Below are 23,826 nucleotides of genomic sequence, written 5' to 3' on the forward strand. Positions count from 1 at the left end.
TTCAACAATTACCCCCCCCCCCAACCACCCTTCTCCTCCCTTTTCTGTGCGCCCTCCAGAAAACGAGGCTCTCTTTGGCTCAGGGAGACCCTCCTTTCTCCCAGCTAGGATTTATTGATTTAATTCTCCCCCCTCCCTCCGTTACCGCATCTCTGCTGCGCTCCCCCCTTTATCCCCCCAAAGAGGTTTTCCTCCTGCTGCGATTTCTGATCGCTCCCCCCTCGCTCCATCTCCCTTTCTCAGCTGCTGTGTTCCCCTCCCCCAGTGCTTCTTTTTCTGGGGGGACACAGGGATACGCATACCCCTAAAGATTTTGTGAATCTAAGTTTGGTCTCATTGAGGGGCAGTACTTCAATATGAGTAGGAAAATGAGAGGACCCCTAAACACACACACACACACACACACACACACACACACACACACACTGCCCCCACCCTGGGCTTTCACCACTGCATGGCTTTTTCAGTCCTTTGCCTCCTTCCTGGATGCCCCAGCACTCCCCTCTCCTCCTCCTCTGGAACCTCTTCCTTTCCTTCCCTCTCTCTCCATCTGTCTGGATCCCTCTCCCATTTTCTCCCCTTTCTCCGCTTCCCCCTCCCCTCTCTGTTGCCTGCTGTGTCCCTTTTCTTCCCTCCTCCTTCAAGTCCACAGGTCTACCCCCTACACTATAGTGGCTGCCCAGCCTCTGTCTAATGACTTCCTGTGGGCGAGAGCCTCATCCAGGGTCTGTCCATCTCTTTAAACCTCTCTCTCTGCTCATGCAACCTTCTGTTTGTTTTAGGGCCATAGCTCAGTGGCAGAGCATCTGCTCTGAGTGCAGAAGGCCCCAGATTCAATCCCAGGCATCTCCAGGTGAAGCTGGGAAAAAGAGTCCCTGGCTGAAACCCTGAAGAGCTGCTGCCAGTCAGTGTAGACAATACTGACCTATAAGTTGGCAAATGTGTCCTCTTCTTTGCTCTTCAAACTATGACACACACACACACACACACACACACACACACACACACACGAATGAAACTTGTCTTAGTGCTGAGGGCTGTCTCAAGCATGTCAGGCGCTCGGGCGCCGTGGTGCGGAGATCGCTTCAGCGCCCCTGCTCCGCCCCGTTTCTTGCCGCGGCTGGTGGGCGGGCGCAGGGCCACCCAGACTACCCCTTGAGCAGGCCCTGTTTGTTCTTCTTTCTCTCCTGTAATGCCAGAATCTCTGCTTGAGACATGCAAACAACCACGAAACACAGGACCTTGCAAAGCAGCCTATCCTCGTTTTTACTATGATTCCCAAAGCAAGACGTGTAAGCCTTTCATATACGGTGGTTGTAATGGCAACAAAAATAACTTTGAAACTGAAGAGGAATGCATGCACGAATGCAAGTAGGCGCTGGTAAGATCACAGATTTCTTTAGAACTTTTCCAGGGAACCCAGAGAACCTTCCTTTCCCTCTTAATGCAATTCATACAATGGTTCTGTTCCAAATAATAATAATAATTTATTATTTATACCCCGCCCATCTGGCCGGGTTCCCCAGCCACTCTGGGCGGTTTCCAACAAAATATTAAAATACAAAAATCCATCAAACATTAAAAGCTTCCCTAAACAGGGCTGCCTTGAGATGCCTTCTAAAGGTCTGGTAATGGTTGTTCTCTTTGACCTCTGGTGGGAGGGCATTCCACAGGGGGGGTGCCACTACCGAGAAGGCCCTCTGCCTGGTTCCCTGTAACTTGGCTTCTCGTAGCGAGGGAACCGCCAGAAGACCCTCAGCGCTGGACCTCAGTGTCCGGGCAGAACGATGGGGGTGGAGATGCTCCTTCAGGTATACTGGACCGAGGCCATTACCGAAGGCAAGAATACAATATCCTGACTTCACGGGAGAAGGAGAAGTTTTGTTCCAGGGGATAGCCTCCGAGTTCAGGAGGGAGGTAATGAGATGCACTCTGTTTGATGGTATGTTTTTCCATGCAAACTACCTTCTCGCCAACAGATTAGATTATCATGTTTCCCCTTAGCTGGTATGAAATAAACCCTCAGCCCATCCATATAATGATCATGAATAATAATGACAAATTAGAGCAATGCTCTTGAAAGATCAGTAGAATAACAGTGAGAGGAGAGGGAGAAGAGAAGAGAAAAGCACATTCATTTATAGTGTGTGATTTCGTTGGGGGCAATGGCACTCATATAAGCACATTCTACACCCTGTTTACAGGCTGTATACACACACCATACATTTAAATCACATCTTTAAATTCCTGAGAAGTGTAGCTTGTTAAGCATGCTAGGATTTGTAACTCTTTGAGGAGTAAATTACAGGATCCTTTGGGAAAGCACATTATACCTTAAATGTACAGCACATGTGGTCATGCTAGCTTGACATTTCAAGTAGTCACCTGATGTCTATGGGCTTCAGGGAGTATGAACATTTGGATGGGAGTTTTTACTATGAAAAGAGGTTGCGGTCTTTTCCTAGGCCTTTGGGTATTTAACCTTCCCCTGGGCATGGCGCCAAGCACCACTACTGGTCAAGTTGGCACAGCGCCCAGGGGAATGCCTCCTAAATTCCTGCTGCCATTGGCCACTTCAGCGGCAGGAGGATGATCTGACACTCCCACCATTCAGTCTCATTGGCTTTTTCCAGCCTTGTGTAAGAGAAGGAAAACCTATTCCCTGTGCACTCTCTCCTTACTATGAACAACATTCATTCATTCATTCATTCATTCATTAAATTTATTTACCACCCTTCATCTGAAGATCACAGGATGGTTCACAACAGAAAAATGCAAAATAAGAACACAAAATGCTCTATCATATTTCCCCTAACTCAATCTTTTTTTCCTAAAGCAGGAGTCCCCAAAGCAGTCATTCATCCCTGATGTACCATCACATTTAATTGTACGGATGCCTCCCTTCTTTCTTCAGGTTCACCTTGAGTTCTTGTGCAGAAATCAGCGTGTAATATTTTCAGACCCATGAACATGTCCCTGGGTCCTGTAGAATAGAGGCATCAGTGGAAGCCAGAATGCTGTCTTCTTCTTCTCAACCATGTGTTCATCCAAAGAAGGATACCTTTCATGTTGTGGGCTTTGAAGACACTTGATCTCAGGACGCAAGGGAGAAATGTGCTAAGAGGAAGGCACGCTTGGCAAATCCACACTGTGATCAACTCCCGCCCGGAAACCAATGTCCCCACTGTGGAAGGATGTGCGGATCCAGAATTGGCCTCCACAGTCACTTACGGACTCATTGTTGAAACTCTGTTTATGGAAGACAATCTTACTCGGCTACGAGAGATCGCCAAAGAAGAAGAAGACCAGCAGTTGGTGAAATTTCTTACATGCTTGCCAATAAACTCACCTATTCTTCTGCATACAGTGGGCTCCATTTCTCAGGTGTTGTTGTTATCATTACAGGTAGGTAGCCGTGTTGGTCTGGATCGAAGTAAAATAAAAAAATTCCTTCAGTAGCACCTTAAAGACCAACTAAGTTTTTATTTTGGTATGAGCTTTCGTGTGCATGCACACTTCTTCAGATACAGTTGTTATCATTGTTATCTTAGATGTCTTTGTTTTCTGAAGCCCATTCACCCTTGTTTCAGTATGGGGAGAATGAGGGGTGACAGTCTTTTAAAGGAGGGTTTTACCCCAATACACAGAGTTCCGATAAGTGCATATAAATGTTTCCTGCTCCGGGTAAGTCTAGATGAGTTATATGCAAAATACGAACGAACTAGTAGCCTTGTACCTGCTGTTGCTCGTGAATTCTAAGAAACCAAAAAAGCGGAACCCCAGTGCAGTTTTGAAATCACTGTTTAACATCAGTGCAGTTTTGAAAGCTTCAGTCTGCCATCTTGATTCAAAATGGCAACCAACTGAATCTAAACATTGAAGAAAACTTGCTCCTTGACCTCAGGAAATATTAAATAGCATTTAGACACAATATCTGAAGTGGTGTCCAAACACATATCATATGAATAGCTTTCCAAAATACCGTGGTACCTCGGGTTACAAACTTACCGTATGTGTGTGGGAAACCCCTAAGGAGGATGTGGGCACAAGAGCCTCTCCCTTTTTAGAGTCTCCAGCAACCACTATTCAGGAGCATTATTGCTTTCAACCACAGAGGCAGAGCATATAAGCATCCAAAGTCTTGTCCTCCAGGGATTTTATCTAATCCTCTGTTAAAGCCCTCCAGGCTTTTCAGTCATTGCAAGGGACCACACTTTATCAGGAATATAGGATGACTTCACACTGTGTAGTAATATTGAATAATAATAATAACCAAGTCGCGTCAGGCATTCATATCTAGGGAAGGAACTCCATAACTGGGCTGCCACCACGCAGATGGTGCCTTCTGCCAGGTCCATCGAGGTCAGCATTGCCTCCACTGACTGGCAGTGGCTCTGCAAGGTCTTCAGGCAGGGGGTCTTCCCAACCATACCTGGAGATGTCCTGGCCAGGGATGATGGGAGTTGTAGTCTTTAGCAAAGAGAGGGCACCAGGTTGGCAAGGCTGTTTCATTCTGAAGTTATTTGCCAGCATGCTAAAAACGAATTAAGTAAGAATTAGCAACCAGACTTTTAGGAGTTCTCTTCACGGAATCAAGTCCCGTTTGCTAAATCATAACTCCCATCCATTTAGGGCAGCAGCAGATTTTCCCCAATTCAAAAATGACAAGGAAGCCTTTGAATGAAAATGTTACAATGCAACAACTTACTAAGTACCGTATGTGTGTGTTTGTGAGTGTGAATGTGTAATGAAAAGCATGGGAAGCAATCTGTTATGAAATTTTGCTCAAAATGTCACCTTCCTTAAGGACATAGGATCACTAAATAAGGCACGTTTTAGGCTCCTATCAGTCGGGAATGAAGAACAGAGACCAGACCAGAAAAACTGAAGCAAGGTGGCTTTTAAGCCTGATCTTTATTGCAGATTAGAAGAGAACTGTTGCAACAGGGTTCCTTGCTTTGAGTGAGAAGGAACCAGGGGCGTACCCAGGATCAAAACTGGGGGGGGGGGGCAAGCCATGGTCGTTCATGGGTGGGGCCTAGGCACGGGCGGGGAGGGGCCACAAAGTGGGAACGTGGGTGGAGCTACGGAGCCCAGGTGAAACTGACTCCGGGAAGAAGTTTCATCCTGGGCACCGCCCCAGGGGAGAGCATGCGTGTGCGGTCAGGGGCGTCACAATAGGGGGGTAGGGGCCCCCGGGCTCCACTTTGTGGGGGGCAGCGCGGCGCCCCCTCGCCACCTCCACCGACGGCTGCCCTGCCTGAGAAGGAGGAGGAGGGAGGGAGACAGGGAGGGAGAGCTGGCCAAGCAGCCGAGCAGCTGCGTGCTCAAGTTGCCTCCGCTTCCCACAGACCCAGCGGGGGCGCGAGCTGAGGTCCGCCCTCCTTTCCCTCCGTCCCTCCCTGGGGGCAAGGCCTGCGGCTTAGAGCCCCTCCGCCTTCTCCGTCTCCTGCTGCGAAGCCCCCTCCCCTTTCCGTGGCTCCTGCTGCCGCTGCAGCCCAAGCAGAAGCGGTGGCGGCATCTGCTGCACGCTCCGAGGGCGCGCCAACCCGGAAGCTGCTGAGGCGCTCCGCCACCATGGGCTATTGTTGCAGCCGCCAGGAGCGGCCCATGTGCAGCCCTCGGAGTTGGGGCCAGAGGGGTTGGGCACGGCGTTGGGCCGCAGCCAGCAGGAGCAGTAAGTGGTGGTGGCGTTGCGGCTGGGGCTGGGGCTGGGCTGGTTAGGGACGCGGCTCCCACGCTGCCCTCACGCTGGAGCTCGAGGAGGGGAGGGAGAAACGGAGAGGAGGAAGCCGCTTCCCTGTTGCTCCTCCTTTCCCTTCGCGCGGGTTCCTTCCTCCCAGCGGCGTCGCTAGCGTTTATGCGCGTGACGGACGCCCCCCCCCCGCCCCCGGTGCCTTCTGATTTGCCGCCCCGGGCAGCCAGAAGGCTAGTGATGCCGCTGTGCCTTGCTGAGCTGCTTCAGGCTCTTCTTGCGGGACCCGACGCGTCTCCAGCTCAGCTGCAGCCACAGTGAAGCAGGACGATTTATTTATTTATTTATTTATATGCTTCTGGGGGGACAGCTGCCCCCCCGCCCCATGCTGGGTAGGCCGCCCATGCTTGTGTCTAGGAATATTTTGATCCAAAAGCATCAGACTGGTTGCCAAAAGTGTGAACTTCATTAATAGACCCTATTTAAAGGAATTGGTCAATTAGCCACAGAATTGCTTTGCTGATTTTTTTCTCATCTTCTTTTAATTACGCAACTGCTTGGTCCTAGCTTCATGCTGGGGAGGCTGGAGGCAAAGGGGAGGCCCGCTTGCCGAGTGCCCAGGGTGGCGCTGAGCTGCTCCTCCTGGCGCCATGCACAAGCAAAATGGGGCGGCAGCGTTGCCATTGTTCTGCGCACTCCACTTTTGGGGGCAGCAGAGGCTTTCCGGAGGGGGATTGGGGCCCCAAGGACAGGCAGCAGCCTAGGCAGGCTTCCCCAGCAGCCCAGAAAGTCGCCCTATGTGAATAAAATGGTTGGACAGTGTTCTCAAAGCCACCAACATGAGTCTGACCAAACTGCGGGAGACAGTGGAAAACAGGAGGGCCTGGCGTGCTCTGGTCCATGGGGTCACGAAGAGTTGGACATGACTAAATGACTAAACAACAACAAAGGTGCTACCGGAAGGAATTTATTATTATTATTATTATTATTATTATTATTTTGTTTCGGCTTGAGCTTCAGGTCCTCTCATTTCAGAATCGTAACCTCATTCTCAGGGTTAGGGGGCAGTTGCCTCTCAGCCCAGCCCAGCTCAGAGGGCTGGATGAATGCCACCCATTCTGCTGCTGGCTGACTGATCACAGAGAGGCCCTGAGCATCACAGAATGTCACAGAAGACATTTGTGATGCAGGCGTTACCACGGGAGACAACAGAACTCCCTGCCTGAAGTCCGGTCAGAGCAGCAGAGCAGTTGCCCCAAATGACAAACATGATGGAGGACATAGACCGTTTGTTGTCGTTGCGGCTTCTTCTGCTTCTTTCCTGCCTGTGGGTAAGTAAGCCGCAGCACAGTTTTTAAGCAGAGCTTGGACAGCCATCTGTCATGGATGCTTTTAGTTGAGATTCCTGCCTCATAGGGGGTTGGACTAGATGACCCTTGGGTGTCCCTTCTAACTCTAGAATTCTGAGCCTAGGGCTTGCCGATCAGAAGGTCGGGCGGTTCAAATTCCCACGACAGGGTGAGCTCCTGGTGAGCTCCTGTTGTTCGGTTCCTGCTTCTGCCAACCTAGCAGTTCAAAAGCACGTCAAAGTGCAAGCAGATAAATAGGTACCACTCCAAGCGGGAAGGTAAACGATGTTTCCCTGTGTTCCTCTGGTTCGCCAGAAGTGGCTTAGTCCTGCTGGCTCCCTCGGCCAAGAACGCAAGATGAGCTCCGCAACCCCAAAGTGGGTCACGACTGGACCTAATGGTCAGGGGACCCTTTATCTTTAGCCCTCTACTCACTTGTGATTACTGCCGGTAGCTGCAAGTGGCTTTCAGATGCAGATCACCTCTGACAGTGGAGGCAGAGGGACAGATGCATCTTCGCACTCTCTTTGTACGGGCATTTCTCCTGCCTGGACAAAATGACCCCCCTCCTGTCTCTCCCTCTGTGCTGTTCTGATGCTTTTAGAGGAAGCAGTGAGGGCCAATTTAAAGAAGGGGATTGGACAAGTTCATGGAGGAGGAGAAGGCTATGGCTGGCTCCCAGCCACAATGGCTCTGCTCTGCCTCCACATTCGGAGGCAGGAAGGCTTGTGAATTCAAGCTGTTGGGATCCACAGGAGGCAAGGGTGCTCTTGGGCTCAGATCCTGCACCCACTAAACCAAGCCGCTGTCCTCGGGGTGTAAGGGAGGATGTTGAAATAGGATTCAGCCATCTGCCTGGGAGTAGGAACCTCCTTGTCCTCTGCTTCAGATGGCAGAAAGCCTTGAACAGGCCCTGCAGACTATGAAAAGGATTCAGACCCGTTCACCTCCCCGCCCCCCTGCCTCTGTTGCCGTCCCTCTGTTGCCTTCAGCTCTGTTCTTTTTGCCTTGCTGTTCTCCAACAGATTCTTCTTCGTCTCAAAAAGAAGAAAAAGCGCCATGTAGCAGCATGCAGGCGAGTCTTGATTCCTGAAGTGCAGGGGGTTCGACTAGATGACTTTGGGGGTCCCCTTTCAACTCTACAATTCTGTGATTCCATGAAAAATCAGACGGACAGCATAATCTGTCCCAGTTCCCCAAAGGTCATAGAATTGTAGACACTGAGAGTCATCTAGACGGACCACTGGCCTGATCCAGCAGACTCTTATTATGTTCTTATGTTGCCCTGCTTCTCTAGTTTTTCTTAGGTTGTGCAGGATCCTGACCTTATATCTGCACAACTTGGACAGGAAGGTGAAGCATCTCGCTCAGCAATGGCAACACATCATCTGCAGGTAAGGCACTCCTAGAAACTGCCATGCGCTTGCAGTCTGGGGGGGGGGGAAAGGGGCAAATTGTAAAGATTTGTGGAATGAACTTATGCTTTTGTTATGCAAACCTAGTAAAGTAAATAAAAAATGAAAAGAAAAAAAAGGTAAGGCACTCCTAGAAACCGCCATGCACTTGTAGTCTGAGGGGCTTGCAGATCCGAGGTTCCTTGTGCTCTTACATAAATAAAATATGTTATTCACTATGTCATATCAAATAACTGGGTTAATATAACAGTTATTTTTATAACAGTTACTGGGTCTTCTGCTTCCTCCGTTGAACTTTATGAGTTATTTCCCTTGAACTATAAGTTATTTGATATGATATAGTGAATAAAAGCACAACCGGTTAGGTCTTGTGTGCATAGCTGCCAAGTTCTCCCTTTTTTAAAGGGAAATTCCCTCATGCTGAATAGGCTTCCTCGCGAGAAAAGGGAAAACTTGGCAGCTATGCTTGTGTGTTTGTCAAAATACCATGAAACCTACAAAAGCAGGTAGGCTCAAATGGAGAAGCAAGGACACAGAACCTAAAATTATTATTTTTTTAATATCCCTGCATTCCTCTTCTCTCTTCCCAGCTGAGTCGGCTGCCCCTAAAGCCCTGGTTTGGGGAAAGAACTAACAGGGATTTCTGAGGTAAATCAAACCTCCCACTTATCCCTCTAGCCTTTCTTTAAACCCTCTAGCACTCGTGGGTTTTTAAAATAAAAGAGAGTCCTCTTCCAGCATAAGCGTGACCAGGTACCCTTTTAAACTCTGGGCTATAAACGAGACTATCCCTTGTGTCCTCAGTGTAAGGGGTTCAACCACTAGAAATCCCCTACTGTAAAAGCTTGCCTCTCCCCTGAGGTAACTTTGTGAACCCCTGGGTCTGTCTGCCTATTTCGCCCCTTTAGTGCACCTCAAAGACATAAACTACCCATGCCACTATTGAAGGAAGTTTTGTCTTTTTAAAGAGTGTCCACACAAATGAGTTTCATGTACCTTTGCTGGAAAATAACGCAGTCGACTTTATGACTGGCACTTTAACGATGTAGATTTATTTGCTTAAGTTCGTAATGGTGGCATCAAGGTTTCTTGTGAACAAGCTTAGTTTCAGTGTTAATATCTTTGCTAATCGTATAATTGATATCCTCACAAAAACCTAACCTAAACCTACTCTCACAGACCTTCCTTTCAACCACCCTCACACTCCCGCTCCCAAGCACCCTCTCAACTGATAAAACGGCTGTTCAGCCTCATGGAATGTTCAGTCAGTTCAACCTGGAGTCTGAGTTAACCCTTGATAGGCCGGTTGCAAAAGAAAAATATAACAGAACATTTTCAATTTCGTCACACACCCAACCTAATTTATTTATTTTTTAAATATCCCTGTACTCCTCTTCTCTCTTCCCAGCTGAGTCCGCTGCCCCTAAAGCCCTGGTTTGGGGAAAAGGTTTTTAACATAGCTTAAAACTTTGGCCTGGCTGTTGTTTTCTTCACAGAGCAAGGATGCGCTGCACCGGTGGACCTGACGCCTGTCATCGCAGGAACTGCCGGGATGTGCTTCCTCCCCTTTGCAGTGATTGTTGCCGTCTGTAAGTATTGCTTGCTGCAGAGGACTCCAATGTGGCGGGTTCAATCCCTGGCCTTGCTGTGGGTTGGACTGGATGACCCTTGGGGGTCCCTTCCAACTCTACCATTGTATAATTCTGTGTTGAGATTCCTGCACTGAAGGGCTGTTGGACTACATGAGCCTCAGTTTCACCCAGTTCCTTGCCTAACCTCCCCGATCACCCTCAAATTTGCCCACAACATCAGGTGCTCATGTGGGAGTGTTTCTATCCACTTACATTGGCCAGATGACACAAGTAGGACAGGTAGAAACCTGGATTTCTGTACAAAAAGTGCCCCCTCCAGTGGACATCCAACAAACAACATCCAACATACTGCCAAAATCCTGCCCACTCCCCCCCCTTTTAAATTCCCCTCAATTTAGACCACCTTTATGCCTCTGCACAGGTCAAACAACTCCCCGAGATCCAACCCACCCCAGGATCCTGCCCACCCAGGGAGACAGATCGAATCCGCTGTCCAGGTAAGATGACACATATTGGACATACCCTCCATAACTTTACACAGTCCACATTTCCTACACCAGGCATCCCCAAACTGCGGCCCTCCAGATGTTTTGGCCTACAACTCCCATGATCCCTAGCTAAGAGGACCAGTGGTCAGGGATGATGGGAATTGTAGTCCAAAACATCTGGAGGGGCGAAGTTTGGGGATGCCTGTCCTACACTAACCCCTGACCCCCCCCCCCCACATACACAACTCCCATCTCCTATCATGTCAACCCCCCAACATCCCCCCCACCACACATAACTCTAACCATCACAACTTCCCCAATACCCTCTATCCCTAACACACCCCTACTTAAATTACACAAATGCATACAATTTATCCTAATTTTATTATGTTTCCCCATTTTTTTCACTTCCCTTTAATTTAGACCTTCTTTATGCCTCTCCACAGGTCAAACAGCCCCCTGAGATCAATCCTGCCCCAGAATCAAGCCCACCCAAGGAGATAGACTGCAGGGGCAGGGATAGGTAAGACCTTCCCTGGGTGGGGTGGGGCTGGGACTGAATATGAGTCAGGGATAGGTCAAGCCTTGCCTGGGTGGGGTACGGGAGGCCAGAAAAGGAGACAGGTATAGGTGATGGGTCGGTACAGGTTGGGGGGAGACACAGGAATACAGGTGGGGGGGAAACAGGGAGACTCTCATGGTCAGGGGAGTCTGAAGGGGGTCTCTGAGCCTCCATTTAACAAACTGAGCCACAGCAACACGTGGCAGGGCCAGCTAGTAATCTATAAAACAATGTTAACAATGTTAACAAGCAGGACTAGGACCTGGGAGACTAGGGTTCGAATCCCCACTCAGTCAGGAATCTCACTGGGTAACCTTGGGCCTGTCACTCACTCTCAGCCTAACCTACTTCACAGGGTTGTTGTTGCGAGGACCTCCTTGAAGAAAAGGCGAGATATCAATGTAATGTAGCAGATGGCTCTAGTACTCTTCTTATAGAGAGACCTGGGGCAGAGCCCCAGAACAACTGGGACAAAAACTCTTTAGCATTATTAAATCAAAAGAATATTTATTTAAGAAATACAGCATATCAGGCACACACAACTGGCAGACAAGACGATAATCATCAACACTGAAACCACTAGCTAGCGCTGCCTTCGGTTGTTCCCAGCCAGAGACGGCAGGGTATCGGATCTTTTGAGTGTAATTTATCACTCGAGTCGGAAAGCAGAGACGGGCTGTCTGTGTTGCCTGCGTTTCACAGACAAAGTCCTGCCATATAAGAGCTAGACGAAGAATCCCAAACGTTCCCGAAACACCATCGCTCAAGGTCCATAAACTCCAACTGGGTAGGTGCCTGCAATCATAGAATCACACAATTGTAGAGTTGGAAGGTACTCCCAAGGATCATCTAGTCCAACCCTCTGCAAGGCAGGAATCTCAGCGAAAGCATCCATGGCAGGTGGCCACGTGGCATCAAAGCCCCATGGCATTTAGTCAATCCTGAGAGAATCCCTCCCCTCCCGTGAGTTAAATGGCTTAATTAATCATGCAGATTTGGAGGAACATCAACCATATATTTTACTTTCTGGGGGTGGGGAAGTGAGATTAATAATAAAGGTAAGGAAAATCAGCTGGACAACAGGTGTGTGGCAGCTCGTGCCATTGTTCTGCCTGGATTCGACCCGCTGGAAATCGAACAGAAAATGACTTAAGGCTTGGAGAAGCAATGGCTGAGCCTGATCCTTTCCCTCAAACCGATGGCCTCCTTTTGTAAACAGAACTTCACGGCCTCAAAACGGAATCTCTCAGTGCAAACTAGATGGCATCGGTTTGGTTAAGAAGGCAATGCAATATAAAGCACTGTTATCAGAGCAAGAAAAGGGAAAGGTCCAAATTTTCTCTCCTGGAAAGAAGCATTCATGGATATCCATTAAACATGGGCATCAAGGTACTTTACTGGGACCAGCTGCTAAACCAAACCAAAACAAAACACACAGAGACACACACGGCCAAAAGATGCAGAAAATCTATAGAGGTACCGTAATTTGTTCCGGAGGTCCATTCTTAACCCGAAACCGTTCTTAACCTGGGACGCACTTTCGCAAATGGGGCCTCCCACTGCCGCCGCACCACTGGTGCGCGATTTCCGTTCTCATCCAAAGTTCTCAACCAAAGGTACTACTTCCGGGTTAGCGGAGTTTGTAACCCGAAGCGTTTGTCACCCAAGGTACTACTGTATATGATAGAATTGCAACCCTGTAAGCCAGTGTTGCTCGGGAATCCTAAGGATACTCCCACTCAAATAAATGCAGTTATGAAAGGTTCAGTTCACCATCTTGATTCAAAATAGCATCCAAACAATCAAAAATCTGCTCTGTGATCTTAGGAACTAGCATGCACAATTTGGCCATGGTATCTTTAAAAAGCCCAGGTGGCGCTGTGGTTAAACCACTGAGCCTAGGGCTTGCTGATCAGAAGGTCGGCGGTTCGAATCCCTGTGACGGGGTGAGCTCCCGTTGCTTGGTCCCAGCTCCTGCCAACCTAGCAGTTCGAAAGCATGTCAAAATGCAAGTAGATAAATAGGAACCGCTACAGCGGGAAGGTAAACGGCGTTTCCATGTGCTGCTCTGGTTTGCCAGAAGCGGCAAACCAGAAGCTATACACCGGCTCCCTCGGCCAATAATGCGAGATGAGCGCGCAACCCCAGAGTCGGTCACGACTGGACCTAATGGTCAGGGGTACCTTTACCTTTATCTTTATAAATGCCCGAAGGCAGAAAGCATTGACAGAAGAACAACTTTACAAAATATATAGCAGTCAGCACAGTAAGTATGTTCTAAATGTACTGTCAGTCAGTCTCTGGACTGTGAGTTTTGCTTAAACAACTAGTTCTACTCAGGGCTTTTATTCAGCTGGAACTCACCAGATCTCAGTTCCAGCACCTCTCAGGTGGGCACCATTGCCATTATAAAAGAACAAGGGAGGCATTCATGGTGAGTTCCAGCACCTCTTCTAGGAAAATAACACCGGTTCTACAGTGGTGAGGATCGCTTTCCAAGGCAAGTCATGCTATATGCTGCAGATCCCACAAATATTGCACCCAACCCAATCTCTGAGTGGTAAGAGACTTCAGAGGTGCCACTGCCAGCACTTAGCCAGGGTTCCATTTCTTTGGAATGAAGGTCACTGGGGACAGCGGCATAGCTAGCCGCTCGGGTGCCTGGTGCAGGAGCATGTACTGTAGCCCGGGGGGGGGGCAATCTGCACCCATGGGGGCGGCGTGAGCCTCTCCAAGGCTTGGAGCCTCTCCACCGCCTCTTTCTCAGCTGCCCTACAGTAGGCAGACACAAGTCCCACGCTGCTGTTTCAGATATCTTCATTCCCCATTAGTTTTTCAGTCCCCGCAAAGTCATAGTTCTTGTGTCAGCACAGAGAGCAACTTCAGATTCTCTGTGTCTCTCGAGCTTCCATCCCAAGACCTGACTAGAAACAAAGACTAGCTCTTGGCTACTGTATTTTGCTTCCAGCCAGTTGAGGGGAGAGGGGCTTACCTCCTGGAAGACCAACTGGGGACCATCATGTTGGAGAAGGCTGCTATGGAGCAAGAATGCAGCTTGGGAGATCACTCAGAAAAGCAGAGAAGCATGGAAGGGCAACATAAAAGAGACGGAAGCTTTCTCAGATAATCAGTTAAAAAAAAAATGAGACAAAGACTGAATTATGAGACTTCCTAGAAAGATTGGGAGAGAAAAGAAAGAGGGATTGTGGAATGGTTGGCAAAGCTTCTTGGATGGCTTTAGGCCTTTGAGGAGGTGGGAGGAGAGAATCTAAAGAGGAATAGGTTCCGTTCTTTCCTTATCATCATGTCCTGGTCCAAGGAACAGAGTGTTGATTCAAGGGAGTGCAGGTGGAAAGATCCCTATCATTCAAGGTCCTTAGGATCCTCACAGCTCCAGGGTGCCTCTTAACTGCTTACACTGAGAAAGGGCACCCCTTTCATCGCAGGGTCGCTTCCTTTTATTTTCTGCAGTGTAGTGGTCCTTACTGTATCCAGTTGCCCTCCTTGCCTCACCCCTGACTTGCTACAAAAGTTAACAGCCTGGACCCTTCTCAATATTTTCTTTGTACACCTAATGTTCACTCCTTTAGAGATACGACAGCTTTCCTCGTGTTCTGGAGCATTTGGCATCAGTGCGAAGGGACTGATTCTGTTTATGGATGTATGTGCACATTGCTCCTCCATGCAAGACAGGGATCTACAATTGAGATTCCTCTTAGTTTGGAGGTGACTGCATATGTGCATTGGTGTGTACATGTGGCGCCTTTGGACTGATGGTTCTGCTCTTAGCAGAATGGCAGCAGCAGGAGCACTGAAACAGCAACCATCTTTGCCCCATGTACCAGCATTCTGCAGTAAACCATGGTTAAGACTGACCATGGTATAAAGTGATGTCTGAACCAAGACATTGTGTCTACAAAAAGGTCTTGTGGGCTCTGAGATATTGCCCATCAATATTGGTTGGCTTCTGTCATTATTACCTTAACAATCTGCATATGGTAATAAATCAAAAAGCCTTTGTGATGGCCATACTGAATGCTTTTCTTTCCCTAGTTGTGTTGGGTATACATACATACACTGGCATTTCAGCAGCCTCCAGGCTTTGCTATGCACTGAACTTGAAGAAGTCATGTTAGGATATGTCTGTCTGTCTTGTAATTTCTTCTTGGACAATCATCTAATTAGCCGTCTCCTGAGATCCTTAACTCATATATCAATTGAGTTGAAGGAATTTCTTAAAGGTGAAATGTTGGAGGCACAAATGCAGACAATTTCAACAAGAAAGAAAAGTGGGAGGTATCGAAAGAAACCAATGTGGCTACATAAGGAGCTTGCAGATTTTTAAAGGGCATGTATAAGAAATGGAAGAAAGGGGAAATCGTTAAGTAAGAGGATACAAGAGAAGCCAAAAGTTGCAGGAAGAAGGTAAGGCAGACCAAAGCACAGATGAGCCCAGGCTTGTAAGAGAAGTTTAAAATAAAATAAAAAATGTTTCATTGGCTATGTTCTAGGAAAGAGGAAGAACAAACAAGCAGTAGGTCCTCTGTGTGGAGAAGATGGAGAAATGCTATTGGGTGACAGAAAGTGGAACTGCTAAACACTTACTTTGCCTCTGCCTTCAACTAAAGAGATAAAAACAGGGGGATGTTCAGGTATGGGTCCAGAAAAATATTGTGGCCCTGTATGTCCTATGCCAGGGGTCAGGAAACTTTTTCAGCAGGGGGCCGGTCCACTGTCCCTCAGACCTTGTGGGGGGCCGGACTATATTTTGAAAAAAAAATATGAACAAATTCCTATGCCCCACAAATAACCCAGAGATGCATTTTAAATAAAAGGACACATTCTACTCATGTAAAAACACCAGGCAGGCCCCACAAATAACCCAGAGATGCATCTATATATATAAAAATGTAAAAACATGAGAAGGAGGTTATATCCTTGGACTTGGCTCCATGTTCTTTTCCTTCCAGTTGGGTTTTGTATCATATTTTTGAGGAAAATTAAATCACACAAAGGGTTTGAAAGAGAATTTTTCCTTATAGGTTTTGAACTCGGCAGTGAGCAGTGTTTTTTTTTCCTTTTCTTTGTTTGCCCTCACAATTGAACCAGCCCTTAGCACTAGGATGGTTGGGGGTTCCCCAACTGGGTCCTCCCACCACTCCTCTGTATCCAGCCAGTCCATGACATTGGCTACCAGGGGATTGGTGGTGGGACGATGATGAGTGGTCAGAGGAAGAAGACTGGGAGAAGGTGGTTTTGGAAGCTGAAGGGGCAATAGGTGTTGGTTGGCCAAGGTCATTGAGGGTATTAGAGGTTGATTGCAGGTGTGAGGGTATTGGCGGCGAGCTTTTGGCTCGAGTGGAGGTTAGGCATTGGTAAAACCTGGTTTGGGGGTGGGGAGGTGTGGCCATCACCTGCCCCTCCATGTTAAAGGGTATTCTGTTAAAGGAATCCGGGGGTCATGGTTCCTGTCCAAAGCCCAGGTGGAGGCTAGGGCCATGACATGACCTTCCAGTGACCCTGGGGGAGCTCCAAGTTGATGTACACTAACAGGGCTGCCCCTACTGGTAGTTAACCCTTGTGAGACTTCCTGCACGGTGGACAGGAGTTGGATATAGTCAGTTCAATTCCAGTGCCTAAGCCAATGCCGCTCACATTCTGTAACCAATAAAGTTGTGGCCTAAGTTTTGCCCATTAACCTAATACATGGTGTCCATGTGTTATTATTCAACATAAGGGGGAGGCCTCGGGGTCTTGACACGCAATAGGGTTTAGTGAGCAGGAAGAGGCTGGGGCAGAGAGCAGTCCCAGCTCAGAGGCAGGAGAGGAGGCTAGAGAGGAGGAGGAGGAGGCAGGAGAGGAAGGGATCCAAGAGGCAGCAATGAGGCAGGCTGCTGAAGAATTTGGGGACTCTCCCCCTCCTGCTGCAACCAGCTCTGGTCTCTTAGAAGACACAGGGAAATGAAGAGCACAGAGCAGAGATTGGTTGTGCACTCTGCAACTGCTTGGAGGGGGGGGGAACCCTGGAGAAGAGAGGTATTAGACAGCTGTGGACAGGCAGGGACCTTCAGTTCTCACAACTGCCACATTGGGGCAAAACCTACTGGAAGAGTTGGACCTATGCTTGACTCTGGCTCCTGACAATCAGTGACGCTTATTCTGACTTGTGACCAGACTGTTAATTCTCCTGGAATGCTACCAGGTACACTGACGTTCAAAATACAAAAGTCCAGTCAGCGTGCAAAACCCTACATAATTACAGGTATTGTCTTTGGAATGGCGTGCATTTATCAGAGGAGAAGCGGCTCTTTTTGGAGGGCAGGTATGGTGGTGTGCATAAAGGACAGTCTCATTTGGCCCCCAAGCTACGCCAAGATGATACTGATAGGCTTTATGGCTCCAATAAATCCCTAGCTGAAGTGGAACACTTACACAAGAACAGGAAGTTGGCTTCAGAATACCCCTACCTGAAGTGGAATAGTATTTATAAAAGAACAGGAAATTACCTTGAACTACTCAAAGAAGCACCAGGATGTTCCTACTTTTTGATGGACTGTCTTGGCTGCTTGAATGCCCACTTCCATTTCCCTATACAAAAATGTATAAAGTGCCTTCACTAAGCAGCAAGCACCCACACCAGACAGCAGTCATGCAGGGCAGCCACCTTGCTGTCCTCATCCTGGAACTTCTCCTATGCTGGTTTGAGCCACTGGCTGCAGTTCCGCAAAAAGGTAAGAGTTCCCTCTCAGAGAGGTGTGGGTGATGATGATGAATTCAATTTATATACCGCCCTTTAGCAAAAGATCCCAGGGTGGAATTCTACAGCCCCCCCAAAAAAGGTATCATACAGCCTAAACAATATAAAATTGCATTAGAAACTATACAGAATGTGTCCTTGAACCTGAAGCTGAGATTGATCCAGCAAAAATGGATGTTTCTAGTACACTGGACTCCACAACATTTGTCTAGGAAGGAACGAAGAGCTTTGGCTGCTCAAACAAAGCTTCCCATTTCTATGTGGAACACGATATAAAGTGGTTTTGGTTAGCATGGGGGGACTCACATCAAATATTAACACTGTTTTCTCTCTCATTATAACAGGGAAAATCTGTAAGAAACCCTTGAGAAATACAAGTAAGAATTCAATGGCTGTCTTCTTACTCGCTTCTGTTGCATTTCTTCAATATTGCTACCTGCTTCTTAAGCCCCCTTTCAATGTTTCTTTGCAACTTGATAGTTTCCACCTGGATCCCAGAGCACTGGGCTTCCTTTCTCCCAAGACACAGTGGGATGTGTTCAAAAGCGCACAGCTTCCACCATCTGTTGGACTCACTGTGCTCAGAGGCAGCTCCTAGAGCTTAGCAGAAATCACAAGGCTCTGGGGAAATCAAGCAATTCTTCTATGCTTGACTAAGTATGAGATTGAGCAGTGGCTCTCTACTCACCCAGCCATCCCAACCAGTTGCGCCATCAACACAGGTCTTTGGGGCAGACGTCCAGGGCCCTGCTCCAGATTGAGCAGGGAGGGTCCTCAAACACAGTAGATCTGGCTTAAGACATTTTGAAGTAAGTGAAATAATACACATTACCATTAAACCCAGAGTTTAACGCTGCTGACCTGCACCACTGATCTCAGCTGACTCAAGAGGGTTGGAGCTGAGCTTTGTGGCTGGTCAAAACCCTTGAGATTAATATCAGTCAGACAAACAGGATAGGTGCCTCATCATCAGTAGGAACAGGGTAGAAACTCAATTTAGTTTGCATTTAAAGGCAAATCTACTGAATTTGTACTTCCCAAAACAATAAGCGAACTGAAACACAGTGCAGTTCTCCAGCCAAGTAATGTGTACCAAACTGTATACAGTCATACCTCGGTTTAAGTACGCTCCAGTTTGAGTACTTTCCGTTTAAGTACTCCGCGGACCTGTCTGGAACTGATTAATCCACTTTCCATTACTTTCAATGGTAAAGTTCGCTTCAGGTTAAGTACGGACTTCCAGAACCAATTACACTCATATTTTGGGTTAAGTACGCTTCAGGTTGAGTACTCTGTGGACCCGTCTGGAACTGATTAATCCACTTTCCATTACTTTCAATGGGAAAGTTCACTTCAGGTTAAGTACGCTTCAGGTTAAGTCAGGGTCCCAAACTAAGGCCCGGGGGCCGGATGCGACCCAATCGCCTTCTAAATCCGGCCCGTGGACAGTCCGGGAATCAGCATGTTTTTACATGAGTAGAATGTGTCCTTTTATTTAAAATGCATATTTGGGTTATTTGTGGGGCCTGCCTGGTGTTTTTACATGAGTAGAATGTGTTCTTTTATTTATAATGCACCTCTGGGTTATTTATGGGGCATAGGAATTCATTCATATTTTTTTCCAAAAGATGGTCCGGCCCCCCACAAGGTCTGAGGGACAGTGGACCGGCCCCCTGCTGAAAAAGTTTGCTGACCTCTGGTTTAAGTACTCCACAGACCGTCTGGAACGGATTAATCCACTTTCCATTACTTTCAATAGGAAAGTTCGCTTCAGGTTAAGTACGCTTCAGGTTAAGTACAGACTTCCAGAACCAATTGTGTACTTAAACCGAGGTACCACTGTAATATCAGTCAGACAAACAGGATATGTGCCCCATCATCAGTAGGAACAGGGTAGAAACTCATTTAAAGGCAAATCTACTGAATTTGTACTTCCCAAAACAATAAGCGAACTGAAACACAGTGCAGTTCTCCAGCCAAGTAATGTGTACCAAACTGTATATACTAAGGTAATGTGTGCATAAAAAGGTCTATATCAGTGACAATGGCATGCAAAATGCACTACGGTATATCTCGCATACATTAAAAATGTTAAGTATTGTTGTGCAGTAGTTCATATGGATGGCGATAGATGGCGATGCAAACTACAGTCTGATGACAGAATTCTGAAAAGTGACTAAGTCATTGCAGCAGCTTGGGAGGGCAAGAAGAGGGAGACTGGCTGGATGGATGGCTGGCGGCCCGGGTGAGTGAGTGACTGCACAGATCACCCAAGCAAACGCCATGGGTGGACAAGTGACCCCAGGGGAAGCAGCAGTACAAGAGGGAGTGTGGATAACCCCTCAATTGTTGTATGGGAGACTTCTTTTGGATACAGGTAGGTAGCCGTGTTGGTCTGCCATAGTCGAAACAAAACAAAACAAATCCTTCCAGTAGCACCTTAGAGACCAACTAAGTTTGTCATTGGTATGAGCTTTCGTGTGCATGGTATCTGAAGAAGTGTGTTTGCACACGAAAGCTCATACTAATGACAAACTTAGTTGGTCTCTAAGGTGCTACTGGAAGGAATTTTTTTTAATTTTCTTTTGGATGGCCATGTTCAGGTGCAACACACATACTTTATATTTCTCTTCTCCCCCTCATTTTCATGCTTTAAAAATGCTTCTGCATTGCTGACAGGCTGAGCAACAAACAAAAGTTTGCCAAGTGTGATAAAAGAAAACAAGAAAGTTTCTGAGTGTGTGTGATTACAAACCTTATTCAAATGGTAGCACTATCACGACTACAGAAATGAATTGTAGTTTGTTTCTGCTGCCTTAATGCTAAACCAATTTCCTTGGGAACAAGTACCATTTTGTTGTAGAAAAGGATATATTTTATCACGTAAAAGTAAGGGTAGACACACTGAAATTAACTAAGCCATGTCCATTACCTTCAGTGGGTCTACTCTGAGTAGAGCTAACATTGGATACAACCCATGGGCATTGTGCTGCAGGGGTTGGGAATTGTCTTTCTGCCAAAGGGCTGAATGAGAAGTGTGCATGCACACGAAAGCTCATACCAAAATAAAAAGTTAGTTGGTCTTTAAGGTGCTACTGAAGGAAATTTTTTATTTTATTTCGACTCAGACCAACACGGCTACCTACCTGTAACTGCTCCATCCTAGTGGTGGATGTGACCAGAGGTAAAATTGCATGGGTGTTGCAATCCAATGTCTCCACCCCTCACCTAAATTTAATCCAGAGCTACAATTTCCGTAGTGTTTCTCTTTTTTGGGGGGGGGGGACTTTTTTTGGATTTTCCACAGAAAGGGTAAATCTGGATTAAACGGAAAAAGAATGTGTGATGGCATTTTAATGAGGACAAAATTGTATAGAAACTACTGTACGTAAAACTTGCATGTATTAGCAAGTGCGTCCACAATAAACTTCCATGTGGAAGCTTCCTCAGGATGTGATAAGGAAGTTTCTCTTTCTCTTTCTCTTGGCTCTAGGAGGATATCCGTCAAAATGCAAACTCCCTGCAGAAACAGGAAGATGCAAAGCAAGCTTTCCAAGTTTTTACTTTGATCTCCATACCAGGAAGTGTGAAGTATTCGTTTACGGTGGCTGTGGAGGCAATGCCAATAACTTCATGAATCCGGTGGATTGCATTTGGGAATGTGAAAGGTTTGGTAAGGGAGAATGCTACCTTTGGGGTCTCATCTGGACAACCAAGAGCCTGTTATTCTTAACATGCTGAGCAGTCTACTGCAGGGGTCACCAGTATGATGCCCTTGGGTGGAATAGCACCCTTGAGGTCTTCCCTTGGTGCCTCCCCCCCCCCCAGTTTCAGACTGTTTGATTGGCACACTGGTCAGTCCCCCTGGAAGATCTGTGATGAATTGCTCATCATTTAATCCACTTTCTTTCCTGGAGGAAAGGGCTATTAAATTACTCATTTCTTCCATTATTTTCTCTTTTCTATACAATATGGAAAAATGGGGCCACTTACTGAAGAAGGGGCAAGAAAAAAAATCAGGATTCTTTTTTTTGCAACTCTACTTTCCCCCATATACAGTCATGCCTCGGTTTAAGTACGCCTCGGTTTGAGTATTTTCAGTTTAAGTACTCCGCGGACCTGTCTGGAACGGATTAATCCACTTTCCATTACTTTCAATGGGAAAGTTCGCTTCAGGTTAAGTACACTTCAGGTTAAGTACGGACTTCCGGAACCAATTGTGTTTGTAAACCAAGGTACCACTGTATCTAATCACCATATGCTATGATGGCATTGGAGATAATGTGGAAAGGTAGGACCAGACATTTAAACAATAAATAAAATGAAAGATGGTTATAGCAGATCCATGAATGCAGCCTACTCAGAACTAGAACCCTTTTTGGTCTGTGTGATTTTATTTATTAAAAGCATTTTTTACCCAAATTGGCTTTCATTCAGATCAATAAAAACAAAAAACAAAAACAAGACAGTCCCTGCCCACATGATGACAATCTAAGAAACATGGCGCAAACGGCAAAAGGGGCTGTAGAGGGAGGAGGGGAAGCAAACTCACACCAGTGATTTTGCTCATCTCTCATGGTCAGCACTTGATCCCTTTCCAGAAGTCCCTCATTTCTCACTTCTCAGGGGTTGGAATCAGAAACATGACATCTTCCAATACTGTGTTCATCTTCTGTGTTTCAAAAGATGAAATTTCAGATAGGAGCCTTGCCTTCTTCTCTCTTCTTTTTTTCCAGACTTGCTGCCTAATAAATGCAAACTCCCGCTAAACAGGGGAGTAAGGGGCAGAAAAACCTCAATAAGATATTTCTATAATTTCAAAAAGAAGACGTGTACAATGTTCTTTTATTATGGCTCTGGAGGCAATAACAACAACTTCCTGGATTTTAGACAATGTGTTCGAGAGTGTGCAGATGTTGGTAAGCGCAAATAAATGTGTGGGCTTTCCCAAACAGCCCCAAATGTTCTACACTTTACTCTAACCATTAGTCATGGAGAAGTGTCGTTCGAACTCCAGCAATGCAATTGTCTGTTCTTTCCTAGGCCACACCCATGCCATGCATTTTAAAAAGCACTATGATACCACTTTAAAGTGTCATGGCTTCCCCCAAAGAATTCTGGGAACTGTGGTTTGTTAAGGGTGCTGAGTGTTGTTAAAAGAACCCTCCTCCCTTCGCAGAGATTTAACAACCAATCCTTCTTCACAGGGAACCTTGGAAACTAGCTTTCTGAGGAGGGTAGGGTGTCCTGACAACTCTCTGCACCCTGAACAAACTAGTTTCCAGGATTCTTAGTGGGGAAGCCATGACTCTATCATAACACTTGAAATGCATGGTGTGAATTTGGCCCCAACTGAGTTGCCTTGCTATAGGAAAGGAAGAGAGTCTTCTGCTATGAGATGGTTTTTTTGGGGGAGGTGATAGCTAGTTGACTGTGTTCGCTTTTTTAAAAATCCTCAGAGGGGATTAATCTTATTGTTCTGGAAAGGAAGAAACACAGGTTTCAATGAAAAAGAAGGAAAGCCCTTGAACTCAGCCCTTATCTTCAGTATTGAGATTCTAGCAATTGTTCAATCAAGTCTGGAGAAGAAGCTGTGGCTTTCCAGATGCTGTTGGACTACAACTCCCATCATGCTGTTGTAGTCTGGCATCTGGAGCATCACAGCTTCCTCATCTTTGCACTAAAATGCCCACTGCAGCCGCAAAGGCAGGGGAAACCCTGGTCCATCAGCCATCAGCCAGCCCACAGCTGCCTACATATTGTGATTCTTACAACCAATCCAGGAGATGGGACTGGCTGTCCTTGCCGCTGGCTCCACCTGCTGACTGCTGAGGTAGCTCAGTCGACAGAGCGTGAGGCCCTTAATCTCAGGGTCGTGGGTTTGAGCCCCATGTTCTGCAAAAGATTCCTGCACTGCAGGAAGTTGAACTAGATGAGACCCTCGTGGTCCCATCCAACTCTACAATTC

General features: G+C 47.0%; 1 protein-coding gene across 11 annotated transcripts in view; it reads left to right on the forward strand.

Annotated features, from left to right (window-relative positions):
• The window catches only part of LOC118097204 (carboxypeptidase inhibitor SmCI-like), a 138,292-nt gene that overhangs the window by 107,835 nt on the left and 6,631 nt on the right, over positions 1 to 23,826 (forward strand). The window contains exons 1-9 of one of the 11 annotated variants that reach the window (XM_060283021.1): positions 5,141 to 5,677; positions 8,342 to 8,438; positions 9,050 to 9,107; positions 9,956 to 10,048; positions 10,473 to 10,548; positions 10,986 to 11,062; positions 15,613 to 18,235; positions 21,352 to 21,531; positions 22,595 to 22,777. In XM_060283021.1, the coding sequence (XP_060139004.1) occupies positions 18,151 to 18,235; positions 21,352 to 21,531; positions 22,595 to 22,777 (448 nt within the window). In that variant the 5' untranslated portion in view covers positions 5,141 to 5,677; positions 8,342 to 8,438; positions 9,050 to 9,107; ... (2 more) ...; positions 10,986 to 11,062; positions 15,613 to 18,150. Of the gene's footprint in view, positions 1 to 5,140; positions 8,439 to 9,049; positions 9,108 to 9,955; positions 10,049 to 10,472; positions 10,549 to 10,985; positions 11,063 to 12,577; positions 19,156 to 21,351; positions 21,532 to 22,594; positions 22,778 to 23,826 lie in introns of those variants that run through there. The other 10 variants (XR_009558585.1, XM_060283019.1, XM_060283020.1 and 7 more) reach the window with 10 other exon arrangements.

The sequence above is a fragment of the Zootoca vivipara genome, chromosome 15 (assembly GCF_963506605.1).
Source record: "Zootoca vivipara chromosome 15, rZooViv1.1, whole genome shotgun sequence".
In the NCBI taxonomy this organism is placed as follows: Eukaryota; Metazoa; Chordata; class Lepidosauria; order Squamata; family Lacertidae; genus Zootoca; species Zootoca vivipara.